The sequence below is a fragment of the Lates calcarifer genome, linkage group LG17 (assembly GCF_001640805.2).
Source record: "Lates calcarifer isolate ASB-BC8 linkage group LG17, TLL_Latcal_v3, whole genome shotgun sequence".
NCBI classification, from domain to species: Eukaryota; Metazoa; Chordata; class Actinopteri; family Centropomidae; genus Lates; species Lates calcarifer.
The window spans coordinates 10,955,379-10,978,474 of record NC_066849.1 but is presented as its reverse complement, the minus strand read 5'-3'; the positions used below and the strand labels follow the sequence as shown (position 1 = coordinate 10,978,474).

Here is a 23,096-nt window from a genome sequence, read left to right as displayed (position 1 = left end):
GTTTTATAGATGTCTGTTAACACTTAATAAAAATGGATGGATCATATATACATGCAGATCTACCTCCAGCTATCTCTGCCATGACAGTAAGACAATGCTTTCTTTCTTTTCTGCTTTTTTGTGTTATTACTTTAAAACTCCACAGATGTATCTTTGTTTTAAGACAATGAATCAAATGGTAACATAATTTAGAAAAGCTGCTGACAAACTATAAATAAATCATCACTTAAATATGCATCTTTATGCAGTGTTTTAAACCAGTTTTAGCTTATTGTTCAACCTTGCTAGCATCAAATGGCAGATTAGTGGAGTCAAGGGAAACATTTAGCTAGTTAAAGATCCAGATGGTTCATCAGGGGTTGAGACCAAAGTGGCCCTAATAGACTGTATGTTGGACTTAGAATTGTCAGCCTGAAGAAACACAATTCCAAATGATGCTAAAAATGCTACTACTGCTTCATGTCTGCTGGGTGTGTACTGTAAACAGGAAAAGGTTAGCTAAAACATTAGCCATAACAACTTTTTAAAATGATGTTGTGTCAAGCTGTGTGTCTGTCAGCTTGTTCCAGACTTCTTATGCTCCATTACTGCTGCTTTAAGATGTGCACTATGTCACAAAAAAAAAAAAAAAAACATGACCCCTGACTAATTTTAATATATCTGAAGAACTGCACTCAACATCTTCAGTAATTTTGATGGTGCTTTATTTTTATATTCACCTCCATGCATATTATAGTGGTAATAAAAACATGGCTGAGCAGCAAAAAGTTTTTCTAAGCAGGCTGTAACATCAATTAAAAGTGGGCAGAAGATCATCATCACTGTGCGATGACCGTGCAAGTATCTCCAACATGAAAACTTAAACAGGCTTATTCCCAGACTGACTCCAATTGCATTTGTGAGTTCACTAGAAATGCTTGTGTGTGAGTGTTCTTAAAACTATGTAGATGACCATAGGTAGTTGCTGTGTTATGCAAAGAGTTATTCAATCATTTACAGTCTATTTACCCAGACTAGTTACAAAGTCTTTGCATGACAACAGTTTTATTCTTTGCCCTGCTTCATGTAAGTGATTAAAATACAGACCATGTCATTTCAAGGTATTTAACCTAATATTAACACTGAATGTAATATTAGATGCACACATCATAAGATTTTGAAATTAATCACACATTTTACTTTACTGTTCAAACCAACAGAAATGTTTGAATTGTGTAGGTGCCTTTTGAAGTCCATAGGTAATGTTAAAAATGATATAGAAAAATCTAAAAGAAGTTAGACAGGCTAAGCTAAACTAGCCTAGAAACAGAGAGGTCATAGCCAACTTGGGATGGTAACAATTAAACAAAACAAGGGAAAGACACAAACTTTATCATAGTGTTTATCACTTTTAAACCACGGAGCAATAAGAAAATTACCGATGACTACAGGTAAAAGGGTTATTGCTTTTAGTGGTACTTTCAGTTTGTTGAGTGAGTGTTAGCGTGACATTGCACAGATTTCATATTGCTGCGGTGCCAGTGTAATGCCAAAACGATATTCTATTACAGGCTTCACCCCTGCAGGCATGGAGAAGGTGAAGTGCTGCATTGAAGGAGGTGAAGAAGAGGAAAAGCTCCATCCTGGCCAGGTTCTCCCCGAGACACACCCGTTTACCTGAGACAGGAAAACAAACTGAATTAAACTGACACCGTCTGTGGTAAGCATTCTTAGGCCTTTGAAGGAAATAGATATGCCAATTGTTTTGGCTACTATTAGAAATTTTGTCCTAATTTCCACAATTATCACAGTAAGGATCTAGTTATGATCCCTGGCCTCTGTCCCGTCTGTGTTCTCTACACCCTAAGGTCCCAGGGTATGTTGGGACAGGCTCCAGGCTCCCAAGTAACCAGGTAAAGACAGTAATAAAACAAGTGATAGTGTTGCTCCTCACCGGCAGAGAAAGGAATGAAAGCAGCTCGCTTCACAAACTTGCCCTCTTCGTTTAGAAAGTGTCCTGGGTTAAAGGTGTAGGGCGTCTCCCACTCGTTCTTGTCGAACAGCACCGAGGTCAGATTGGGAATTATTGTAACACCCTGTGTGACAGTTCATAAATACACAACATGAAATGTGGCATAAAAGTTGCATTTTTCTGTACTGCACTAGTATGAGAAATGACCTTTGGGATTGTGTAGCCTCCCAGCTGGATGTCTCTGGTGGTGACATGAGGCAGGCTGAGAGGAACTATGTTGCTTATTCTCTGGACCTCGTGGATGACAGCGTCAGTGTAGGGCAGGCTTGGACGGTCCTCCGTGGACGGCTGTTTGGACTGTCCAATCACACAGTCTATCTCAGCCTGGACCTTTGCTGTGCAATAAGAGAATATACTGTATTTTTTACAGGTAGAAGGACAATGGTGATTTCACATTACATGCATGTCAGCTTAAGATAGTAACATGATGTATCTAGGTCAATGGGTGTGAACTGGAAACACTGGTATTGATTTTCTACAAATTCTAACCAACTAATTTGTTTAAGTATCATGTCGTACATTACTGAGTAACAACAAAGCACCATGGGCTCAGTCAGTGCTCTTACCTTGGATCTCAGGATACTTTGCCATGTACAGGAAAGCCCAGCGCAGGGTGGTGGCTGTGGTCTCCGAGCCAGCCGCAAACAGATCAAGGACACTCATAATTAGGTTTTCCTCATCAAAACTACTGTCAGCCTTCCCCTCATTCTGAGAATACATCCAAATACATGTGTTAAAACATTCTACATGTCAGTGCTATTGCAGACTCTCTTATAATCTTAATCTTTTATGATGGAGAGTTTATTTAACTTTTATTGAGGGACTAAAACTTAGAAAATCTATAGGAGAATTTGCTTTGTCAGGTTAAAAAGTTATGTATCCTGTTGGAGATTAGAGCTTTAAAGCAACACAGTATAGGCAGTACAACTCTGTGCCAGTCACCGTCTGAATCTCATTCAGATAGCAGTCGATGTAGTCTCTTAGGTCTGAGGGATCCCAGTTCTGTTTGTGCTTTTTAAGCTCTTCTCTTGTGAAGTCCTTTAAGTCTTTCAAGATCTGCAGGAATGTCTGATGTGGCCCTGGCAAACATCTCATCATCAGAGGGAATGAGTTGTAGAGCTGCGGAGAGGAACCAATCGGAGCAAGAACATATTGATCAGACATTTCAGTCAAATTCTGTTTGTGACAATCTAATGTCAAATGTTGAAGATTCATCTATAAATCAGCTCTTGTGCATCTTACACATTTCCCACCTTGTGCTGTTTGTAATAAATAATACACACCTGTGTCAAAGTAGAGCCACTAGCATGAATGTATTGCACAATAGAACACAGAGGTTTTGATCAGTAAATATAAAATGCAGTACCTGTGCCCAAAGAGAGCCTTGAATCCGTAAAGCTTTGTCAAACCACTTCATCAGTTTCATGAACTTCTCGTCACCATAATCAAAGCGATGACCAAAAACCAGGGAGCAGATGATGTTGGAAACAGCGTTGTTGACGATGAGGTGTGGATTGAATGGCCTACCTTTACCAATGAAAAAGAAATTTGCATGCAAACTGTGCATTTGTTCTTTACAAATGTGTCACTGTGTGTTACCTTTATTGTTACAGATGTATTTTGCACAATGTGCAAATTCACCCAGGATGACAGGTTCAAGTGATTTCTTGCCAAATCCAAAATATTTGAGGGTGGAAAGTGCAAAACGCCTGTGTTGCTTCCAGACATTTCCATTACTGAATGCTACACCTGATGGGAAATACACAGGGTGGAACAAATGTCTCAGAATTAAGAGGATCTCTTTATTTTTATCACTTTGTAACACCTAAAAATCTATAGCAAAAGCCAGGGTATTATTTTGCCATGTTGTAGGATGTATTTAGGATGATACTGAGCATGGAACAGTACTGAGAACACTACATTTAGCCACAGAGAACAAGAGCTGCAATGTAATCCAATGGGCAATTTTCTGTGCCATAGCACGTCCACTAAAGTGCTTGTTTTTTTCACCGACAGACTTAAATTGTTATTATACTGTGAATGTCTGACAACATTGTTGAAAGAGTCGAGTAAAATCTGTTTTATTAAAGCAGAGAAATAGCTATGTACGCCACCAGACTCCAATGACAAAAACAGTAATTTAACTGAGCAGAACATGGGAGTTGCTGCTTTGATTGGTTAGTTTATTTATGTTATTGTGTCGTACTTCTACTTATGTAAAAGATCTGAACACTTCCTCCACCACTGACAGTCACACAATAACACACTAAGAAACTAACCAATCAAGGCAGCTTCACCTATTCAAAAGATTTTTGCCAAGTATCAATCATTCATACCAAAAAAAGGCAAATAAGGCAAAAATAGCAAGAGTATCTGTAAGAGAGAATCACTGAACTTTGAAAAAGAAAAAAAAACACTGAGAACTGTGAATACACAAGCTTTGTGTCTGTGTGTATACTACGTCCTCTCACCTTGTCCATGGGCTACATCATCCACCAGAGGGAGGTCTGGGCGGTCTGCGAAGCCATCTCCCTGTGTTACCAGAGCTTCTTTCAGAACTTCAAACCTGTTCAACACCACCATCCACTTCTGTCCCATTCTCAGGCTGTATACATCTCCATATCTCTCTGATAACTGTGAGGAGGTTTGAGAGACAAGGCAGAGCATGATGCCTGATATAACTGATACCAGAAAGATGACTCCCATCAGTTGACTTCTTTTTAATGGTACACATTCAACATCGGTTGATCTACCTGTGTCATACTCTCATGGGTCCTGCTGTGGTCCACAGTGAATATGTTTCCCACAATAGGAAGTGCCCAGGGTCCTGGAGGGAAGCTGACCGGCCGGCGGTTCTTAATATAATCTAAAGTGAGGATGAAAACTACCAAGAAGAGCAGCAGACTTCTGACATCCCAGTCAACATAGGATCCAAGTACAGAAAAGGACTGAATCCATTCTGCAAACAAGGACACAAACCTGTTCTGTATCTGTATCTCTATTCTGAAAGACTAAGGGCTGATGTGGGGTCGCCTGCAACCAGTAATACCACTCTTCTCTCTCCTGTGAGGGAGAAGCATGCTGCTATTTGCTCTTGGCAGCACATGGTTACACTGGACTCTGACCTAACTGATTTCAAACAGTGAAATGATCAGTGTTTGATACACAGACTCAGCGACCACAGCTTAGGTTATTTCACTGGTATCAAACAGTGAAATAACCTAATTCTAACCCTAACCCTGAAACCAAGTCTTAACCATCAAAAAGCAGTTTGTACCCATGTGGACCTCTGTTTTAGATACTTGCTGTGGAAAAACTACTACTGAGTGAGTGGAAGAATAAATGTAAAGAAAACAGAGTGACAGAGTGCAGTTTCTCACAATTATTATATGCTATTGTACTCTGAACAACTACAAATAGTATTCTTTAGTTTTCAGCATCAGTGGACTGCTAATATTGTAGGTCTCATGCTTTTCAGCACAGCCAGCCTGCTGCCCTCACCTCCACCATCAGAGGAATGAGTGTAGAGCTGCGAGAGAACAATCGGAGAACATATGATCAGACATTCATTAATTCTGTTTGTGACAATCTAATGTTAAGATTCATCTACAAATCAGCTCTTGTGTATCTTATACATTTACCACCTTGTGCTGTTTGTAATAAATAATACACACCTGTGTCAAAGTAGAGCCACTGGTGTGAATGATTCACAACCAGCAATGTATTGCACAACAATAGTAGTAGAGGTTTTGATAGAGATATAAAAGATATAAAATGCAGTACTCTCATCCTATTAAGAGTTTACTGTTTATTCTCTATACCTGTTTGCGAGCAGTTGCTGTTGTTGTTTGCAAACTGTCCTGTGTGCTGCTTCTGTCTGTATAAGCTGCTGGAAACTTAATTTCCCTGAGGGAGTCATCCCAAGGAATCAATAAAGTCTAGTCTAAGTCTAAGTCTAATTTATTAACACTATTTGGTCAAAAATATGTTGACACAGAGTGTATGGGCAACCAAAAATTACACCCCTATGTGATTACTAAACATCATATTCCATAACAATGGCTCTTAACATGCTGCTACAATCGCCTCCACACCTCTGGGAAAGCTCTCCACAAAATTTTGGAATTTTGTTACAGGGATTGTTACAGCCACAAAAACAATAGTGAGACTGGGCACTGATGATGCAAGTTAGGGCACAGTTAATATTCCAGTTCACCCAATTATGTAGTTACAATTAGTTATTGTATCCTGTAACATTAAGATTTCTTCTAAATAAGGGGATAAGTCCAAATGATGAATGGTACATGACCTTTTATCCAAAGCGCTTTCCAATTTGCCTGTCATTCACCCATTCACACCAGCCACCAAAAGAACACTAAAGGAAACCGATAAGGACATTGTCCACATACTTTTGGCCATATACTGTATGTTCAATTTGGTAAATCTGGATAAATCATTCCTGCTGGTGTAGTACCTCTTTTCAACACATGATGACAGTATAGAATTTAATAACTTTGGCCGGGGAGAAGTAGTTGAATCTGACTTCAAAATAAAATGCATTTGTCATTTGAGGAAAGGAGAGTTGCTAATAAAGTCTAGCGCGGAAAACTGCTACTGCAGTTTGAGTGGGAGAGTAAATGTAAAGGAGAGCGAAGTGTGTCAGACTCAAAAATTATTCTTTAGTCGTTTGCATCTCTGGCCAACATTTTAAGATAATATGAAGATGTTACATCTCAAGTTGTTGCCACTGATTGAGTCAGTTTGGTGGGATCAGGTATGGCTCGATAAATATTTTGTCAAAAGCGTACCTTCATGAACGCTGACAATTATTATGTATTCGATGAATATATCACATGTAACAGACTTGGCAAACGGGGCGTTTTGTTGTGAAAGTCTGATGACCGGAAACAGTGTAGTTAGCTCGTGTGACCTGCTGTGTCCTCCAACACTCGAGATCTGACAGCCGGTCATCTAAAGACAAGAGCATCCGAAATAATGGTTTTCGAGGAGAAGATGATCATGAACGGAGAGCCCGATGATGTTAGTAGCTTTTACAGATTTAAGACAACTCTGTTATGCCACTAACGTTTGATTAATTCAGCTAGCAAGCTAGCATAACACTGCTAAGCTACGCCATCTCCTAGCTCATGTTAGCATTAGCCAACGTTAACGTCGTCGTTCAGAAATATATTGAAGCTAAGTCATGCAACTGGATCAAAACGCCATACTAAATAGTCGTCTGAAATCTGTGTTTGGCAGCATTTGAAGATGCAGGTCAGACAGAAACGTTAGCTAATAACTGTGTAATGGTTGGCAGTGAATGATGTAATTTATTTGGTCGTGTGTGTCTGTGCCAGGAGGAGGAAGAAGAGGAAGAGGAGGAAGACATGGTGGTATGTTCATCAAAAAATTATAACTGTTCCTCTTTGTCGTACGTTTTATTGCACATATTAAATTGCCAGTCGAGGAAATGGGTACTTTGAAGAAGCTTGACGAAAAACACGAGTTAAAAACGATTGCTACAAGCTCTGTACAACATTTAAAGCTCCTGTTTACACTCCTCTACATGGCCTGTTAACCAGAGGTGGGGTCATTTCATGCTTTCTCCATAGCTATAAATATATGAGGCATTTTCTCCCTCTCCATTTAAAAGAAATGTAGCCCCCTTGTTTTACTGACTGTTGCCAAATGCCTCACAGTTTTGATATATTACTTCGGAAGATATTGATGGTTGGAGGTTTCTGTGTGTTTTTGTGGATTAAAAGGAGTTAACACGTCCAAATCCCCCTACACACTCATTATTTCAATCTTTAGTGTATCACTTTGGTTTTTGTAGTGGGATTTTTCCCCATATTTACTTTCTCGCAGTCAGTTTCAACAAGGCACCTGAGTGTAGTCCTTGTCATCTCTAGAATGTCTGTCTCCTTTTAACGGACACCCTTTAGGGTAGATATTCTGAATGTTGTGTATTTCATTTCAGGATCCTCTTGAAACAGTGCGACAGAAGTGTGAAGAGGCAGAGCACTGCGTCCACACTCGGGAGCGCCTGGAGCAGTGTGAGACCAGAGTTGGCTCTCGGTCTTCGACAGAGGAGGATTGCACTGAGGAGCTGTTTGACTTCCTGCATGCTCGGGACCACTGTGTAAGTGTGACGTCAACATTTGGGCCAAGCAATAGTGTCCAACATTTGCAAGTCAGTCAGGCTTTAGTGCCCTCAAATGTTCTCAAGTACAAGACATAAACTTTCAGCCACATGCAGCAGCAGTGAGCAGATTCTCCTTTAATTACCAAAAAGTTTTATTGTTTTATTGAAATACAAACTACTTCACCCATTTTCACTGTCTGTTTTATCTGGTAGCATATCCTTGCAGTGAAGACAAGGTCTGTGCTGCACTATAAGGTTACGAAAATAGTGCATTGAAATAACAGTGGTTTTACATGATGATACATGACCCACCATTTCACTTGCTGTCTTGAGCAGGGCATATTGATGACCTGTACATTACAAGTATTAACATGTAACTTTCTGTTTATGTTACTTTAACTTGCACTGTATGCATCCATAAATGATTTATCTCCTCTGTCCTCTCTGCAGGTGGCACATAAACTTTTCCATTCTGTCAAATGAAATCTTTCCTGATTGATGCACCAGTGGCTGATGACATTCTTCAAATATTGTATTATGAGGAGAACATGGTTTTGAATACATCCATATGTGGATCTGCTGTATGTTGTAACTTTAAATGTATACTATGCTGTATCTGCCCATGTGAAGAAACTTCAGTATTTAATGAGGTAGTCTGAGTCAACATTTCATTAAAGTGGATGGCTTGAAAACCTTACCCTGTGTCACACGTTTATTGTTTGCCTGCATCAATACAGGTTTGTCAATGATTCTTGTAAAGTGGTAACCTCTGTATACAGATATATAGAGATTAAGTTAGGATTACACTGGAAATGGATGGAAACCAATAGGGGGCGGTGTTTCATGTATTACTCCAGTGTGACATAAAAGAGTAAGAGATTGTAACATGAGAAATGTGTGTGGCCTGTCAAACTCCTCATCCGTTCCTTGTTAGAGGATTTATGAAGAGGAGCGACATCCCGTATGGATTAGTCTGTCAACTGGGGAATGTGAAGTGTATCTATTGTATTTTTTAATGTTCAATAAATTTATCATTCAGCTGCAATGACTAACCAGGGGCAGCAATGGCGCCCTCTGCTTCACTCCTCCTACTGCAAAGCTTTGCATAAGCGTGTTAAAACGGCGGTGGCGTGAGCTACTTCAGCGGAGGGTTCCTCGCTCCAAGATAGATGTGTCTCCATAGGTTGTGTGACTACGCTGGTTAACCGCGCCCACCTGTTGACTTAAAAGCTTTGACACGTCCAATAACTACATCACATGCACGATTCAAAGGCAGTTTGCGCGTGCTAGCCTGAGTTAGCCCACACACGGATGGTCCTCGGAGCGCGAGGACAAACAGAGGACCCATGGAAAACGTGCAGCAGTTTCTTCAGGGAGTGGAGCTGGACAACCGGTCAGCAGCACTGCTGACGGGTGCTGCCTGCGGTGTTGGAGCTCTGGTGGTGCTGGCGCTCAAAGTCGCCAGCCACCAAGAGACGAAGGATAAGATCCGGAGAGCCAGAGACCGGCAGACGGAGAGCCTGCAGCGGGCGGAACAGGCTGTGCTCCGGTATAAGGAGTCGGTGAGACTTAGCTAAAGCTTTGAGGGGAGGGGAGGCTTGTCTGTTCGTAAAATCACACTTTCTTGGTTTAACGTGTATAACAAGTAAATATGTGTCATACGTTGTCGTCAACACGCTTGAGAATCTGTCATTTTATACTTTTGGTCGGGTTTTTATGGCGGGCATTTTGAGTTTTCACAGCAAGAGGAGCACACCAGTAACACTTATTTATTGATGATGCTGTGTGTCATTTACACTGCTGAATGAGCCACCTTATGCAGTATAGGGTCAGGGTACACCTGCAGCACAGTGTGTTGAACCAGAATAGAAGGGTATTCATGATTGTTGTTGAAGACCCCTCACCCCACTCAGGTTCTCGCTGGTTAATATCACTGGGCAGGTGAAAGTTTTGGCTAGTTGAGGAGTTTGCAGATGTCACCAAACTAGACCGCATGTGCCAGTAATGATTAAAGTTTAAGTAAACCTGTCTTAACAGGCTCAACCAACACAACAGGAGGGTGACACGCACATTATTGTGATGTGATTATGTGAAATGATGACACCTGTGTGGCAGGATAGTGTTTGTATCGAAGTGAGTGTTTATGTCGTTAGAGTTGTTTTGTACATTTACTGTATTCTGTCTTACATATGCTTCTTCACCTTTAATTTACAAAGCAAGTTGCAACTGTAACACTATTGTTTAGGAGTAGATCGTAAGATACACATGCATACATTAAGGAATGCATTATGGCCAGTTTGTTTAACACCAAAATAATTAGTCAATCATCAGACCTTTTCACAAAAGACACTTTGACATGAAAGCACAGATTTGAATGATAAATTTAATTAAGGCTGAATTCCATGTAGCTGCTTTAGTTTCAGGATCCTGGTGTTCATGCTGGCTCACTGTCCCACCATCATGGGACAATTGAATATAACAGAGCCACTGTTATAGTTATCAGTAACACCGGTTGGTACGGTGGCATGCCAAAATATCCTCTGTTGAAAAGGCCTATTGTTTAGAAAATGAACGGGTAATAATTTGATGATCAAAAATAGTTTTAGTCAGTTTTCCCAAAACAAATGCTCAGTATGCACTGGTTCCAGCTGCCCAGACGTGATCATTTGCCTATACTTGTTTGTCTTGTATAACAGCTGACTGAATATTTCTTGGTTTGGGGCTGTTGTTCAGACAAAGCAAAGACGTCTCTTTAGGCTCTAGGAATTTACAGTGGGTTTTTTCACCGTTCCACATTTTTCTGACATATTATAGACAAAACAATGAGTTGTTTAATTGAAACATTGATAACAGAAATAGTTGGTTGATGTGAAAAGGAATGATTATTGCCTGGTGTGTGAACTCATTTTTCACTCTGTTATGACTGTGAGTGTGTGTGTGTGTGTGTGTCCTCTAGCATCCAACAACCGACTCTTCTCTCATCCTGACGCTGTCCCTCCCTGAGTTGACAAAGAAACTGCAGGAAGGCAAACTGAGCCCTGAGGACGTGTTTTACTCCTACGTGGAAAAGGTTCAGTATCCAACAGAACTTTTTATTACATACAACCACAGATGGAAATAAGCAGTCAGTTTTCATTTTCATTGATTGATTTCATGTCTTGGTGTTGTTTGTTTTTTTATACTTGATGATGATGATCACAACAAAAATTCAAAATGAATAATGATCTCTAAGGGATCAAATTTAGAGTAACCCACAGTCTTTGGACTGGAATATCAGCTTGTTTTTTTAAATCAGGTTTGTGCACCAACTCATTTCTTATTTTTATGACTTGTGTCTTATTACAAGAAAAACCTTGAATGTAACCTAGTACAGTTCACACAGTCACTCCCTCAATGCTACTGGCCCGAAGTAGATTCCATACTTTGTTATCTAGCAAATATTTATCTACTTGCTTGCCTTTCAGTTGACTTTTGTGTCACGCATGTTTTACATCGTTTCTTTTTTCTTTGTTTTCTTTTGTTTTCTTTTCTCACAGACTCTGGATGTGAACAAAAAGCTGAACTGCTGCACAGGGTTTTTGCTGGAGAGTTTTGACCAGCTAAAAACTGTTGATTCCAACAAGGATGGTCTCTTGTACGGAGTTCCAGTCAGCATCAAAGAAAACTATTCATACAAGGTAATTTGTGGTTTTAAAGTATATTACCTCAATCAGCTCAATAGCAATTACACTGACAGGGTTTCCAACTGTATATGCACCAGTAAAACTGTTATGGCATTCTTGTATAGCTCAGGTTTATGTCTTTGATGTACCATTATCTAACACTGCTCACTTGTCTGTTTTCATTTTATAACACAAGAATCACGATGTGTCATGTGGTGTGATCGTTAATCTGGACCAGCCCGCTCAGGAGGACAGTGTGCTCATTGAAGTTCTGAAGAGACAAGGAGCTATTCCCTTTGTGAGAACCAACTTACCCCAAGCCCTGTTGAAGTAAATCATCTCTAAATAAAGTTATTGCATACTCAAACTGTAAACACACACTGCACAATTATATGCTTCCAACACAAAGGATATGTTTTTTAGATGTGCAAAGGCCATGGCGCTCGTTGCTTATCTGTGTTTTTCTTTTATTGCCTCATCTCCAGTTATGACTGCAGTAATCCCATTTATGGTCAGACCGTGAACCCCCATAACCTCCAAAAGACCTCTGGAGGTTCATCTGGCGGAGAGGGGGCTCTCATTGGGGGAGGAGGCTCTGTGCTTGGTTTAGGTAGTGATATAGGGGGGAGCATCCGTATTCCTGCCTCTTTCTGTGGCATCTGTGGCTTCAAGCCAACAGCTGGTCGGCTAAGGTGAGTGTTTCTGCCTCCACCACTTTTATAGATAATCATTGTACAGTCACGGCACTTAACACTAGACATAATCTTTATTTTGTTGTATTTCTTTGTGTCTCGGTCAGTACACAGGGTCTGCGACCCATTTATCGAGGGCAAAAGTCAGGTAAGGAGAAATATGTCATACATTATCCAGTAAATACAGAGTTACATCATCATTGACTAGCAATACATTGCCTACATATACTGTCAGCAAATTTGTCTACTGTTGACTATATTTTTATTAACCATAGTGCTGTCATCTCCTGGACCCATGGCGAGGGATGTGGACAGTCTGGCTCTGTGTATGCAGGCTCTGCTGTGTGACCACATGTTTTCACTGGACCCCACTGTTCCACCCATACCTTTCAATGTGCAGGTGTGTCAGGCCCAGTTGCAGCCCATTGCCACATCTGAACATACAACACTGTCTGATAAAGGAAAAACTCCCCTTCACAAAAACTAAAATGAGAAACAACAGAAGGAACCTCAGGAAGAGCAACAGATTCATATTGTTGCTATTCATTCATTTCATTCAACTATTCATTTTTGCAATTTCACATCAGATTTGTTTGTTTCCTACAAAAACCAAAGTGTTTGTCATTTTAGAGTGGGTTGTGTGTCAGACTGTTTCTTGGCTGGAACCAGTAACTTCCCAGCGTCTCTGCTGGTTGCCTGGCCAAAAAATAGTCTGTAAAACCATAGAATTGTTATTTTTACACTTTGGTTTTTGTATGGATTAAACAAATGAGTTATATGGTGTTAACTTGTGAGCTGTAGAGGTGCTGGTTATTACCTTTGAACAGAGCCAGACTAGCTTGCTCGGTATAAATCTCTCATAGTGATGAACACTCCCTTGAGTGGGTTGCTGCCTGTTTTTTTGCACCAGGGATGTTTTCTCTGAGGGAATGTGCTCTGCTGTGATGATAATGAGTTGAGTTCAACAAAATAAAGTGCAGTGGAAACACGAAGGCACATTATTATCCAGGTCTGAATTTATCTTTCATCACAAAGAGTTCACCCCAGAGTTAAATCTACAGTGTCACTGTCAGGGAAGTTAACTCATTTTGATTGTGCCTTAATTAAAGCCTAAAGGCACACAAAAAAGCCTCAATCAGATACCAAAAATGAATCTGTTACATGCGTGTTTCCATTGTATTGTCCTCAGACATACCAGAGCTCCAAACCTCTGAGGATCGGTTACCTTGAAAACGATGGCTTCATGCAGCCGTCTCCAAGCATGGCTCGAGGCGTCCGAGAAGTCAAAGCACTGTTAGAGCAAGCAGGCCACACTGTAAGACCAAAACCACACACTTGACACACACTGTATGATCTACAGCCACCTTGAATATGTGATATGAGCTGTATGTTTTTAATGCAGTCACTTTTTCCCTTTATGTGATTGGTGCCTGTAGTTGGTGCCTTACAATCCTTTGAAGATCGACTACGCCATCATTGACCTGACCATCAGGGGTATCTTTGCAGATGGAGCTAATACCCTGCTGCAAAAACTGTGAGTTGAATTTCCCTTTGGTCATCGTTATAAACTAAATAATTTAATAATCAGGAACAACTGAAGTGTCGGAGAACAAGCCTACCCTTTTAAAAAAATAATCTTTTAGTCTTAAAATTGTGAAAACAATGTGTAAAATGGCTTTCGTGAGATCCCAGAGCTCAAGGTGATGTCTTCACATTGCTTGTTTTGATCGACCAACAAGCCAACCAAAAACTATTTAATATTTACTATAATATTAAAAGCTGGAACCAGGAAGTACATGGTGTTGTTAATAATGACCACTGCAATATTACTTTTTGTTTTCTGAAGACTATGTTTTGAAAACTTAATTAAACCTCACCTGCTTTATAATTATTACAGTAAACCTTGGAACAATCTCGTTGAACAGATTGTTCTATTTTGTGCCAATAATCTCTTATTGATTCTGTTTTAGGGAGGGAAGCCCCTTGGACCCCTGTCTCAGAGAACAGGTTTTTCCTTACTATTTTCCTACATGGTTGAAGAAAACCCTCTCATTCCTCCTGAAGCCTCTGGTGAGTTAAAAACAACATAAATCAATGACCTTGGTTATTGACTATTTGTCTTAATATGTGCATTTCATATCATGCATTTGCAGTCTCCTCGTGCTTCTGCTGTCTTCAGTGCTATCAGTGGAGTTGGGTGAGAGAGTTGTCTTGAAGTCGACAGTTTGTTCTTGAGGCTTTTTTGTGTAATCGTACATTGCATATGATGGGCAAAATACTAGAATATACTGACTGTTTCTCTGCTTTGTTTTCAGATCCGTTCCAGATGTGTGGAAGCAGCATGCTGCTGTGGAGGTACTGTCAGCTCTTAATGCTAATATTGCTTGTGCAAGAATGATTACATACAAGGGAAAATTGAATTCTCATGTGTTTTCATTAGGACTACATTCATGAAACAATAGCGCATTGGAGAAGATGCAACATTGACGTGTTGCTGTGCCCTGTCATCGGACCAGCCTACAACTTCTTGTACTGCGGCAAGGTTACCAGTACGTATACTGAACTGATGTTTGTCAGTCATTGATAGAGAGCAGTGTAGAGACAATCATGTCCATCTGTTTCCTGTATAACTTTTAATGTAGTTTGAGGTGTTTTTTGAAATGCAAATATGAGGTCAGATGTGTTCTGTCTTTGCTGATAGTTTCTCAGGAAAGTCATGGATATGATCAGATGGTCCTTTATTTACACATTATTTTAATGAATAAAATAAATATGTCATTGTTTTCTTTGAATAATTATATTAAAGGAGCTATTTGTACGTTTTTGATATCACTCCATAGCCAACATTGGTAACATAGTCTCCAGCAGTGGAAAGTGATGGCAATGTTTTGCTTCTACTTCTATCGCTTGTTTTCTTCTACTGAAGTTAACATGATAACCAGCTAGTCCCAGCCCGCCTCATCACTTTCCAATAGCAACTCACTGTCCAGACTGCCCTGTGGAAGTAGCACTGCTCAGAGGGCACAGTCTACCTTCTAACCTATTGATAAGTGACCATCACCACCACCCACTCTGGACAAACAAAACAAAACAAACAACCAGCCAGTTTAAGATACATAAATGAATCTGGCTCAATTATTCACCAAAAATCAAAAAGATTCAAGAAAAGTGGTAAAAAAACCTTTTGACAGCACAGTAGATCACCAGATCACTGTATATAATATATTACAAGTATAAAATCCAGTCAATAACTTCTGTTTTCTGTCCTTCCAGCTGTTCTCTCGTACACGATACTTTACAATCTCCTCAACTTTCCCGCCGGTGTAGTTCCTGTTTCCACGGTGACAGCAGTGGATGAGGAGGAACTCAAGCACTATAAGGGCATTTATCGGGACCACTGGGACAAGCTCTTCAAACAGGTAAGGCACACATGCCAGTGAGAGGTGACTGATGCTAAATTATATAATATAGTAGTTTAAATGAATATCAATGGTTACATTGTTTATGCAGTGTAATAAACGACTTAAGATATTCTAATATGAAATAATATCAATAAATATCCTACAGCTGTGGTCAAATTATGGGGCGGTGGGCCCCTGGATACAGCCAGTTTAGATTGACCATTTTTTCATTTTGTAGTTCATTTGCATGTGTTTGTAGTAATTACATTGACTTTCCAACAAGAAATATTAACAGTCTCTTTAGTGACATAAGTGCAGTGGTGACATATCCCCTGCACTCGTGATCCTGTGTATTGCCCCAAACTTCGGTGAGGCCACATCAGTCACGTAAACAGTAGTTCCACAGTTGGTCAGTAGGGGGAGGCAGCAGACTGTGGTGGTTCTGTTTACTTAGTGTTGACTGACTGGAGTCTGTGTTTGTGTTCAGGCTGTGTCTGGAGGCGAGGGTCTGCCTGTGGCGGTGCAGTGTGTTGCCCTGCCGTGGCAGGATGAGCTCTGCCTGCGCTTCATGAAGGAGGTGGAACAACTGGTCAAACAGAGCAGAAAGTAAAGCCTGGAGGCCACAGGGCGAGCAACAAACTTCAGAGGCCTCAGGTTAAATTTACTTTGAGTACAGGCCAGTATATTGTTTGTGTAAACACCATCAATGCACCAGACTAATACTGCTGCTAACCCCATTAAAGCAAACTGAAATATTAGTTGAAGTTAACACAAATAATATTGTTTTAGAAAATGTAGTTGGTTATTTAAAATATTTAACAGTTTGAGTTTTGCTCTTCTTATCAGTCATTTTCTGCTCTTTGGCTGTTTTGGGGTCATGATAAAGATGACCTAAATGTTAACTGTAAAACTGAAAACAATAGTCAAGTTCATAAGTTCATAGTATAGTTTTTCACTTTTAATTCATTCATTGACATTTAACATCTCATTTTAATTTTGGATTTACATTAGTATGGGTGAAATAAGCAGAGCCTCCTGTTCTGCTTAGCCACCACTGACATTGTTTAACATTTCATACAGTATAGCATGAACAGGAACTACATGCTGAAGAACATATAAAATTCACATCACCATGAGGTAAAGAGGCCTCATGACTCATGATTTTTTTTTTTTTTTTAATTAGAATTTATAATCAGTAATGTTTTGATTGTGTCTGTCTCTTTTCTCAACTGATAGCCTACTGTGATATGATGTCTGAAAACAAAACAAAGTAATTGATTTTGCACAGGAACCACTACTACTCTACTACTACTACTCTAGTTTTCAGATGTTAGAAGTAAACAAGTCAACAGTAACATACACTGTGCAGTTAAAATATGATCCACTGTTCATCTGTACACTTTTTTAATATGTTGTTTTTGATCTTGCTATTTGCAATGTTTCAAATCTTTACGTTCAATCCTTTAGTGTCATTGAATAATTAATGAACTAACCTCATATTGTGTGGTTCACCTTCATGGCGTCCAGCAGCTCCTTTACCCTCCGTCTCTGCCTCTCCATCACTGTGCCACAGATGAGCGCAGATCATTTTCATTCTTACTGTGAGTGATTGTTGCACTGATGCCATAACAGGAAACAGAAAAGAGATAAAGAAGACTAATGACACATGGCGCCTCCATCTACGAGGCCAACGCACCATGTCGTCATATTGTGATTACCCTCTGCTATTGTAAATATGTGTTTCTGTTGGGTTTACATAAATTTACATATGTTTTAAAACTCTCCTGGGATGGGAAACCATTAGGGACAATGTTAGTGTTTTCCATTACAATTGCCCACGTTTGCACTGGTGTGTCATTGAATGAAAATGGCCGTGCGCGTGCGGTAGAGGAAGGAGGGCACATTAGGCGAGGAGGAGAGCTGGAATTGAGAGGTTGTTCTTAGCATTATCTGTGGCACATAGAGAGAGAGTGTGTGGCTCTCGCTGTGCCACTCAGTCAGGGAGCATTAAGCCTTAAGAGGCAGTGAAGAGACTCAGGTCTTCAGAGGGAACTTGACATTGTTCATAAATCCCTCAGGATCTGAGACAGAAGCAATGACATACACACACACATGCGCATACACACACACACGCATGCACAAACTAGGCCTTCAGATTTGCCCATTAAATACATTTGCCAATTACAGTTTTGTAGTTGTGTGTATTATACTGTATTATATATATTAAAATCTAATTAAACATTATTTATATACTCCAACAGATGATCATAGCACAAGTGATATAATGTAAAGGACAATTTGCTAGTTTGCCAAATACAGCAGCTTAAACAAGTAAACTGATTTCCACAGATTTTTCTATGTAATCCTAACATTATTTTATTCAGTTTACACAATGATAGTACAAAAAACAGACATATCATCTTTGTAAATTTATATATGTATGTAGAAATGTGTCAGGCTGTAAAGATTGTAGGAGACTTTTTTTTTTTTAGGAGACATTTTGCTGTTATTGCCAACTTTCAGGAAAGGGACTCCACACGAAATGTAGTCAATTATAGCTAACAAAAAATTAACATTTTAATAAATGTTAGTTAATGTAATACTCCTTAATAAATGAAAAAATAACTAATGGCAGCAAGCCAACTCAAAATTTGAAAACTTAATGTATGACATCTTTAGTCACACTTAACCAGTTTCTGTATGGTTCACATTTTAGCACAAAGAAAGAAAGACAGTCATAGTACTTTTTACACTTCCATTTTTTAGGTGCCTTTTTCAGAGAAGACATTTTTAGGTATCACATTAAGAAAAGCACGTGTAACTAATAAAATCAACAATGGATGAATTCCATTTAGCTGCTTCAGTTTCAAGAGCCTTGTATTGTGCATGCTGGCTCACTGTCACACTGTCATGGTTTACTGCAACAGGAGAGTTGAACAGAGCCATTGTTAATGTTAGTAGTAACATTTCTATATTTCAAGTCAAAATGTTTCCTGTGAACAGGAAGAAGACATTCACCACTAGAGGACAGTCAGCGATATCTACACATAAATAAGAAGTAGTTTAATTATAACTAAATGGAGAAACAGAAAGTGTTCAGTTTGTACATATTTGTATTAGTGTGGTGCATTTTGGGAGTATGAATCATGCAGACGTGTATACCTGCTACACATAAAAAAAATGTCAAAAAATCTGATTTGATATTTTCTGCAATTTAAGAGTGAAATATTAACAGTTCAAATCCACTGGATTAACTCCTACTATTACAACTACTGTGACACAAGTTACAATATTTAAACTACAGAGCAAAACCCTCTGTGTTTGTTATTGTCACAGCAAAACAGAATAACTGAAGAATTATGTTGGATCATCATTCATGTCAAATCAACTGGCTTAAAAATGTCTCCAGTACTGTGGATCCCACTGATGATCAACACCCAGTTACGCAGCTTTTCATAACTTGTTTCATCGCTTTGATCTGCAGGTCCATACGCTTGATTTCAGTGAGTCCCTATATAAAACAACTTAAAGCTGACCACTTATATGAGCTGTTTGTGCACTATGGCTGGTGAACGGAGCTGCTGTATAATTTAAAGCTTTGAATACTTTTTCCACTGTTGCACAATTTTATGGGAAATAAAACCTCATCGGTTTAATCTCTATCAGTATAAGAAAACTCTGATAGATAATGAACATCAGAACTTGCAAAAGAAAGTGAGTGAAATAGTTGAAATAGTTTGATAAGTTAGATGTAGAGGGCATCTGGCCAAAGCTCAGCCTGCTGTAATCGTACAGCAGAACGGTTTAACAGCCCTGGCAGGCCAAGGTGTTCTTCTCATGTAACGTCTCATTGATAAGAGCAGCAAACACCTCATTTACAGGAACCTTATGCTGTAAGATCAGGTACTTTAAAAGCCATCCAAACACATTCAGACCCTGCCTGTGTGCCAGCAAATAAAACACCTTGATATCGCCACAACTAAACTAGGATGATTCTGTCTTAATGTCCCATTTCAGGGACCAAGGAGCCCATAGTCTTTATGGCTCTGTAGAATTGCAGGTAGTAATGTTTGACACAGCAGGGCTCCTTGCCTTTCAGATGATCAAAGTGACAAGTTCAGCCCACAACCAGAGCCACTTACAGGAGACATCAAGAAGCAGCAAGATTGGCAGCTTTTAGGTCTTTGGTCCATTTCATCAGCCATTACTACCAGCAGAGGCAACATGCTGTGGAGTATGAGTGGGAGGAGGGGAAGGCAGATTAACAGACAGCTGATACAGGTGTATAGGCGGTATCAAACAGCAGCTCTGTCAATACAGCAGGCTCCATATTTCTTCAGAAGGGGCTGGGATCCCCAAAGTATGCCCACCGATTTCACTATGACAGGATTAACTGGGAGCTCCGTATGATTTTCTCAGATTCTGTGACTCAACAATTCAGTGATCCACGTTCTATCGGCTTTAAAGGCCCCTATCCCAAGTTTGAAAAGCTTACCCTTCGGACAAGGGACGCTCTTTTTCTCCCATGCGGTTCCGCTTTGCCTTTTTTGCTGCATTCAGTTGTTCATCAACCCCCGCGTCCTCGCCAGCTCTCCCATCCTCCCCTCTCTGCACATCTGCTAGGTTTGAGTTTTCCTTTCTTCCCTCCAGCGCCTTGCTTGGCCCAAGGCCCTTATAGCCAAATTGGTTTACATTGGAGAGATAAATGCTCTGCAAATGCGCTTAAACACGTACAGTAAAAAATGCAGACAGTGCGTGTCAGGATTATCACCCAAGTCAGGGGGAGAAAGGAGAGCGTCTCTGTAGCACAAAGCTGGGGAGCCAGAGTGAAGCCTGCAGATATAGTCCGTCTCATCCACTTCTCAGGAGAAAGAGAGGATTTAGCATTTGCATGCTAGTCTGTAATTCCTGGCATTATATAACTTGTCGCCAACAATCAAACTCCTGTGGTATTGTGAAAGTATTGTTTCACATGGGTGAGCAAAGTGTGGAGTTACACTCTTGGGGGAAGGGGTTTTTGGTGGCAACATTGAGACAGCTGGTCCAAGATGCATGGCAGAGACCACCCTATAAGCCCAGTCAAGAAAAAATAATCTACAACACAACATCAGGCCCAACTAGAGAAGGTGTATTTCAAAGTCGTCTCAAAACATTCAGTTTAGGGCATAAATGACTCACCTGAACATGGTGAGCGAGGTGTAGGAAGAGCCTGATGCAAACTGTTTTTCACTATGGAAAGATCGTTAAAGTAAGATCAGTAGTCCTAAAGATGCAGGTCAAAAGCTTGTCCTTACAGCTGCTGATTTGAGCTGCTTCCAATGGCATCAGTGTTTCTGGTATTGTATGAAAAAAGACACATAATATTTATGTGAAAGCATTTTAATAATTTTTAATAAATAAAAAGTTAAGTAAGTTAGCAAATGAATATGGTATTTCCTTCACTTGAGATTACATTTTATTTATGTGGTTAAATAGGTTTAGAGGATAAGATTTTGATATTCAAAATTTTTGTGTCAACAAATCACATGGCATTAAGCCCAGAGTTTTTATAAAGATGTTTTTTTAAAAATTGGTGTAATCTATAATTTCTTTTATAAAAGGCCAAGTAATATCCTGAAACAACTGGGAACTGTAGTTTTTAGAGAATATAACTCAAACATAAGAAAACAGAAATGCATTTGTTGGGGACTATTTTCAGCTGTTTTTAACTACACATTTTGAGTATGGGCCATTTAAAGCAGGAAGGTGTATATATCGACTCAAACTCTGGTGCCCCTGTTAATCATAATGAAGGTTCACTGATATGCTATAGGTTTTGGATAATAGTTAAGGTCTATGGCACAGAGGAATAAGCTACATCTGGCTACACTGAAAATATTTAATGAGATCAGTTCATCTTTGGCTTTGGTCTTTTCATTTAAAAAATTATTTGATTGATTAGAAAATGTGGAATATCACAAGAATTCTCCTCTAATAAGATAACATAAAACAAGCACAATATAGGGCCAATAGTGTTAATAGTCTCAGTAGTTTCTACATGTCACCCCCACATACTTAATTAGATGCACTATATCGAGGTGAAAGAGGTCTCACTTGGTGAAGACAGGCAGTGCTTATACCGACAAAGTGGATCCTGAAGATTCAGGAAACGGCATTCTCCCTTCCCACCTGCTGCTGCTACTGCTGCTGTCGTTCCCCGGGGGACACCAAGCTGCTGTCCCTGTCCGCTAGCATCAGTGTAAAACCCCTCCACATGCTCTGCCATGGGGATTTGGGTGTAAAACTTCCAAGAAAGACCACAGGCACCCCTCCACCCACCCACCCCTCTCCCCTGCCCAAAAAAAGCCCCCTTTTTCTCATCCCCATGACCTACCCCTCCCTCCAAATCAACACCGTCCCCCTCAGACCTCCCAACACAAAGCCCTCAGAGCAAACCCAGCACAGAAATCATAGCACACCATTCAATCATTGTTTTTTCCCATCTCTCACCCCTTTTATGGTCCCACTAAAGGTTTTAGCTGGGCAGAGAAGGAGGGCTGTCACTGAGGAAACCTTAGCCCATTGATGAAGTGACAGGAGCTGCCAGAATATGATCCTAATCCTGTTTCCAGCATTCTTTTAGCCCGCTGGCATCGCAATTCCTCCACACATTCTCTGAGCTGTCAACTAGGAAAATCCCTCTAATAGCACATTGCCCAGATACACATCAAAGAGCTCCTGGAAACCTTCAGCGGCTTAGCTGCCATAGACACACACACTCACACACACATATGCACAAACACAGCATTCCCATTAATTTACACCCATATGATCTTTCTGAACACAGAGACCCAAAACGTTCATGACAAATTGACCACATATTTAAGGAGAATGTCTGAAAATAACCCAAGGGCATTTGTAAAGAAAAAAAAGAAAAGAAAATGTCTTTTCAGCCCCAGAATTATTTTTATGCACTGTAACCAGACCCATCCTAAACCACCCACCCCTCTCAGCTCTCCCGCTGCAGTTAGAAAGTGATATAATCTTTATGGTCATGGAGCGAGAAACTGGGAAAGAGTAGGGAAGGAAAAAAAAAAAAACAGGTGTCTGAACTTTGCTGACTCCAGGAACCCTTTCAGAGCTATTTTATCTCATTCTATTCTTACTTAATCCATCGATATCCCAACCAAAGGTAATCTTCTTATG

At 40.0% G+C, this 23,096-nt stretch overlaps 2 protein-coding genes and 1 pseudogene across 4 annotated transcripts; 2 read left to right on the top strand and 1 right to left on the bottom strand.

Moving 5' to 3' along the window:
• Positions 1–687: 687 nt before the first annotated feature.
• LOC108877405 (cytochrome P450 2J2-like) lies at positions 688–5,127 on the bottom strand (annotated as a pseudogene).
• A 1,760-nt stretch (positions 5,128–6,887) lies between these two features.
• On the top strand, positions 6,888–8,853 carry LOC108877406 (cytochrome b-c1 complex subunit 6, mitochondrial). Of its 3 annotated transcripts, none has more exons than XM_018667431.2 (4): positions 6,888–7,051; positions 7,369–7,404; positions 7,992–8,153; positions 8,607–8,853. In XM_018667431.2, exons 1-4 carry the CDS (start codon positions 7,007–7,009, stop codon positions 8,637–8,639), a joined length of 276 nt encoding a protein of 91 aa, XP_018522947.1. In that variant the 5' UTR covers positions 6,888–7,006; the 3' UTR covers positions 8,640–8,853. The 3 variants fall into 3 exon arrangements, with proteins under 3 accessions (XP_018522947.1, XP_018522948.1, XP_018522949.1); XM_018667433.2 differs by lacking the exon at positions 6,888–7,051 and adding an exon at positions 7,265–7,285; XM_018667432.2 differs by lacking the exon at positions 7,369–7,404 and having other exon boundaries at positions 6,907–7,051.
• A 166-nt stretch (positions 8,854–9,019) lies between these two features.
• On the top strand, positions 9,020–17,428 carry LOC108877404 (vitamin D3 hydroxylase-associated protein). The gene is made up of 15 exons (XM_018667428.2): positions 9,020–9,718; positions 11,113–11,226; positions 11,693–11,833; positions 12,015–12,148; positions 12,304–12,510; positions 12,618–12,658; positions 12,786–12,910; positions 13,700–13,825; positions 13,947–14,044; positions 14,481–14,580; positions 14,664–14,707; positions 14,826–14,865; positions 14,951–15,059; positions 15,784–15,929; positions 16,399–17,428. Exons 1-15 carry the CDS (start codon positions 9,503–9,505, stop codon positions 16,519–16,521), a joined length of 1,764 nt encoding a protein of 587 aa, XP_018522944.1. The 5' UTR covers positions 9,020–9,502; the 3' UTR covers positions 16,522–17,428.
• Positions 17,429–23,096: the final 5,668 nt, after the last annotated feature.